This window comes from Alosa alosa, chromosome 16 (genome assembly GCF_017589495.1).
Source record: "Alosa alosa isolate M-15738 ecotype Scorff River chromosome 16, AALO_Geno_1.1, whole genome shotgun sequence".
Taxonomy (NCBI): Eukaryota; Metazoa; Chordata; class Actinopteri; order Clupeiformes; family Clupeidae; genus Alosa; species Alosa alosa.
In genome coordinates, this window is record NC_063204.1 from 21737493 (window position 1) to 21742816 (window position 5324).

The window sequence follows — 5324 nt, forward strand, 5'->3', positions numbered from 1 at the left end:
CACATAGAACGTACAGAGACTATTTGACAGAGGGACAATTCCTATCAATCAGTCTTGGTGATTTTGGGGGAGCACAGCCAAGTAATGTTCTACAAAGCCATCTATAGAAACACAAAATGAGTAAATGCACACAGCCGCCTGCAAACCCATTTTTGTGAAATTAATTTCAGAGTAGAAGTGATGTATTTATCTTGGCATTAAGCATGGTGCATTGTGATCCAGCTCCTTTGTGCAAAACAACTTGTATATCAGCAATATGGAAGATAACCACTATATTGTAAACAAACCAACATTTTTGCATTTCTGAGGTCTACTGTGTATGTTGAAATAATCTCCTGTGTCACAAGCTCCATTGTATGCCATTCAGAAGAAGTTAATAATTCAGAAGTTTATGTGTGGTCAAATTGATTTTTGATTTGGGACAACTCTTCATGCCTAATTCTGATTTCTTGGTGATAGGCCTACACTACGCATGTGTTCCTAAGCACAATGCATAAAGAGAAAATATGTTCATATGTTTGACTTGATATAGTCTGTCCATGGACAGGATAATATGGTATGCCCATGGGCATGGGTCAGTCATGGCTTGTTGAAGGGTTGTGATGAAATGTCCTTTGAACTAAAATAAAGTATATGGATGTGGAGCTGTTTCTCTAATCGCATTTTACAGTGAAATCTTTGCCACATATTTCACTCATCTAACTTAGCCAATATATTTTCTTGGCATGGTTCTCTGTTGAGGAATTGAAAACCTAACAGTAAAACAGTCTGTTCATCCCGTGGATAACTTTCCACGTTATAAAAAACTAAGTAAGTGTGAAAAGTCTGCATTAAAACTTTCAGTAAGCTCTGACAAACGAGGAAGGTGCCGAGGTGGTGTTGTCGAGTTTCATGCCTCATGACAGTACTGTGTCTCCAGAAAGCTGAACATATGTTCTTTTCCTCTGAAATGTGTGAAATATGGCCACAATGCGGATTTTCTGAAGCGTTTGCATCACAGCAGCGGTCATAAATACGAAGCATTCATTTGCAGCCAGGTAGGTACAGGTTTTTGCACCTGTCAAAGTATTAGGTGACTTTTGGTCTCTGCCATTATTAATGGCACAAGACATCAACGTGTCTTAGTATTTATTTACGTAGGCCTATATTCCGATAAGAAACCATATTCAGCCAGTACCATCTAGACAATTGAATTTCATCCGTGCGCATTCAAGTTATATCCCGAAGTGTCTATAGCCCCAAATTCATGTAGGGATTTAATCCTGTCTAACCAGTGTAAGAATGCGTTATTATCTCCCATCACCCTCTATAGCTAACCTGTGAGCCGCTCGCCATTTGCATGCTGTCTCAGGATGACAATGCACATTCACCCGGGGATTAACGCGTGCTAGGACACCTTCCCAAAAGGGTTTGATCCACAGTCTGTCGCTAACTGGCACCACTCCAGACTTTGCGCTTAGTTTGGCGACATCACGCCAAACCAAGTCATATCTCTCTCCCCCTCTCTCTCTCTCTCTGAATATAAAGGTTGCAAAATTAGTCATAAAAGCCTGGAATTTCATGTGAATTATAATTTAACGATACAATGAAAATTTGTTCATTTTATTTTAATTATTTTAGGCTACGTTTAATTCTACTATATAGTGCAACTAGCCTGCCTAGGCCTACACGCAGATCACAAAAAGTGACGCACATTTTATATTGAATGTTTGGTTATATGGGGGTTACGGAAAGTTGATTTAACACCGAACCACATCGAGTGGACATTTTGGCCCATCGGATCTTTCTTTTATTTCGGATCTTTAATGATCACATGTTTAATGATCTTGTATGTTTCCCAGATCTTTTAGCCTGATATTGTTAAAACGTACAGCTTGCAAATATTTAAAACGAGCCTTTTTGGTATGTCTTAAATAACTTTTGACACGTCTTAGTTAATTCAATTAAACTTTTATTTTTGTTGTACAAAACAACTCCATTACAGTGTACAAATCTGCACAAAACCAGTTTAGTGCACGTTGCAATGATTTTCACGTGAAAACACTTCATTATAAGATTTTAGAAGAAAGACACAGATTGTTTCACGAATCCACCATTGTTGACATCCATAACATTGCATATCTGATGATTGCCATATAATATAAGGCAAATAATATCTATGGTATGGTATACAATGGTAAGACATTTGTATAGAGCTGTTGTATTTAAAACAAATATTTTAAACGGAATACATGCTTTTGCCTCTTAATAAATGTACCTGTTGGGAAACAGCTGCAAATAATTCCAACAGTCAAATCCAGTACATTTGCAAAGCAAGGTATTTGCACGAGCTTCCATAATTTTGCCTATGATAGTTGTGTTTCTTGATATCATACATTTTAATTGCACATGTTGATTTTTACATTGACACAACACAGGGCGTTATCAAAACGTTTGAAATAGCATTTTAATAATTGGTTGTCCGATATAAATGCTCTATACGGGGTTAATGTTTGTTTGCCAGTGTATTCTCAAAATAGCAGAACATAGCAAGTTTCCTACATTTAGGCAAATATGTTAATATACCAGGGCTTGACAAGTACACTATTTCATTGACATATGGACATTTGTAGATGTTTTTCATAATGCATTCGTTTTATTATTTCGTTCAGTTAGGCAGTTGAACATCTCCATCTGAGAAAACTCATAGGCTAAGGAGTCTCCAGAGAGCACGCATACATTAACATTAAAGTCGTCCCATAAATAGCCTAAATAAATAAACAAATAAATACACAAATAAATTGGCAAATAAAGTTAGCAGATTCTCTATAAATAGGCTACTCAATACACAAATGGCAATCTTAAGTTAATTCATTTGACATGTAAGGTGTTGACACTTCAAATCAATAAGACAGTCTTAGCCAAGTCCATTCTGTCATAACTAACTTCTTAAATCACTTCAATTTTGATTGTTCGGAATTGCAAGAGTTGGATCTTAATTGCATAGCTCATCTTGCCTTTATTGCTGCCTTATTTACTGTTGAACATACCCAAGAAAAATGAATTAGATCATGATTGCATTCGACTGTAAAACACATTATCGCAATACAGCAATTCTTTGATGATGCACTGTACACAAAATGATTTTATACAACACGTTCTCTGTGGTTTTCTGTGTAGAAACGACAAACGATAAGTCATAATACTAATACTGCACATGGACCAATTGATTTGTTCATTTTCAGTTTGAAAACAAAACAGATTCGCTGATTTTCTACAAAAAGATTCCACGACGAACTCTGTTTGCTCTGACGAAATTGTCCATTCAATTAAAATAAATAAATAAATAAATAAATAATAAATCATCAGATGGCCAACAACCAAATCCCCATCTAAAAAGCAAAATGCATGTAAATAATACATGTGTGTTAAGTCTTTTATTTTCAGTAGGCTAATTACCCGGCAAAAAAGGACGCTCACGTTTGACTTTCTCTCATTAATTATGAAAAGTCGTGTTTAATTCATCTTGCACAGGATAAAACTGGCCGCGGAGATGAATGTCATAGGGGAAATGAATGTCGGAGGAGCCTCTTGACAGCGTATTCTGGCCGGAGGTACCACGCGCTGGCACAGAGCAGTAACGCATTCCGTAGTGGCAGCTCTTGCCATAATCAGCCGGGTCTTCCTGTTTAAGGGAGAAAATCCCATTAAAGTTAATAGGTGGGCTCAGTGGACCATCGAATTGGGGACTGGCACATTCTGGAGAGGTGCTCTCGTAGAACGATTCATAAGCGCTGCAATAACTGTAGGGCCGAAAGGGTTTCACGCTGTCCACCGTGCTGCCGACGTGGCCGGAGGCCGCAACGACATCCGGACTGTGGTAAGGTGGGTACATGGAGTCGTATGGGGACCTGCCAGAGAAGGACGCTTCCCCGTTGTGATCAGTAATGAAATTCCTGGCGTTCAGCTGGAGACAGCCAGCTACTAGATTGGTGGTGGGCTGCGACAGACCTTTGCAGAGTGTCTGAACAAAGGTCAGCAGGTCAGGTCGCTTACCGGTGTTTAGGATCTCGGACAAAGCCCAGATGTAGTTTTTGGCAAGACGCAGGGTCTCTATCTTGGATAGTTTCTGTGTTTTTGAGTAGCAGGGCACCACCTTCCGTAGGCTGTCTAGCGCATTGTTTAGGCCATGCATCCTGCTCCGCTCCCTTGCGTTGGCCTCCATGCGGCGAAGTTTAACTCTGTCAAAACGCGTTTTGGTCATCTTCTTTTTCCGCGGCCCGCGTCTCCTTGGCAAACCATTCTCATCTTGACCGTCATCACGCTCATCGTCGTCTCTCTCCGATTCTTCGTCCTCCAGCCCTCTGATATCGGTTTGAGAAATGTTGTCGTCTTCTTTAAAGGGGTCTGGTTTGGCGACCTTCATATTGCCATCGCAGTCCCGAGAAAAGTTTGCCATGAACTGAGACTCCATCATCACGGGCTCCTCAAATGGTAAAGTCAACATCGTCCTTGCTAAGGATAACGAGAAGGCAGTGTAAGAACGAATGTAAATGAATGCCTGTTCATTGTTTAAAGTATGTAGTCTGTCCCTGATGAAAAGCAAGCCATCCTACCATGGTCGGTGTTCTTGTCAAGAGACAGTTTTCTAACATCTAATGATTTAAAGAGCAACCTCCAGAAAATTTGAATCCAACATAAACATTTCAAAGCCGTAAGTGCAAAATAAAGCTAACATCATTTTCCCTTTAAATGAATTAATTCCCAGAATCACAATATCACAATTTCACAGAATTTATGAGAATAGTTGTGGCAAAAATATCACGTGCCCTTAATAATACACCGAATTCCTCTTACCTGTGCCTTGGGAGATTAATTAAAAGCGTGCATTGTCTTAATTGTTCTTAAAAGTTTTTTTTTTCTAATCTCGTTTAGCTCCGGACGAGTCTCCTGCACCTTGCGCAGTTCACCAGTCCTCGCCGTGTTTTCCGCCACCCGCTTTCTCTCTTAGAGAAATGACACTGATGCCAACTGCCAAAGCTGGTACCCATGCCATCTGGTGCTTACGTCACGTGACAGTGCTCGTCACGTGGTTTGGTCTCGGGGGACATTTATCCCTCCCTGATCATCTGGCATGCCTCTAGCTGGGCACCACAGTGAAGGCACAATACACCCATAAACACACACACACACACACACACACACACAACACACACACACTTTATTTAAACCAGTTTTGCAGACAGATTTTTTCCCGTCAAGCTCTCCAAGTATGCATCATGATTTAATTGTGAAATTAAATCCTGTAGTCTCCATCTTCAACATAGTAGGGGAAAGATTATTTA

The 5324-nt window shown here is 39.8% G+C and overlaps 1 protein-coding gene across 1 annotated transcript; it reads right to left on the bottom strand.

Annotated features, from left to right (window-relative positions):
* Window positions 1-1934: 1934 nt before the first annotated feature.
* neurod6a (neuronal differentiation 6a) lies at window positions 1935-4984 on the bottom strand. The gene is made up of 2 exons (XM_048265716.1): window positions 4837-4984; window positions 1935-4494 (listed from the first exon to the last, which is right to left on the bottom strand). The coding sequence occupies exon 2, from the start codon at window positions 4484-4486 to the stop codon at window positions 3476-3478; it is 1011 nt and encodes a 336-aa protein (XP_048121673.1). The 5' UTR covers window positions 4487-4494; window positions 4837-4984; the 3' UTR covers window positions 1935-3475.
* Between the last annotated feature and the right edge of the window lie 340 nt (window positions 4985-5324).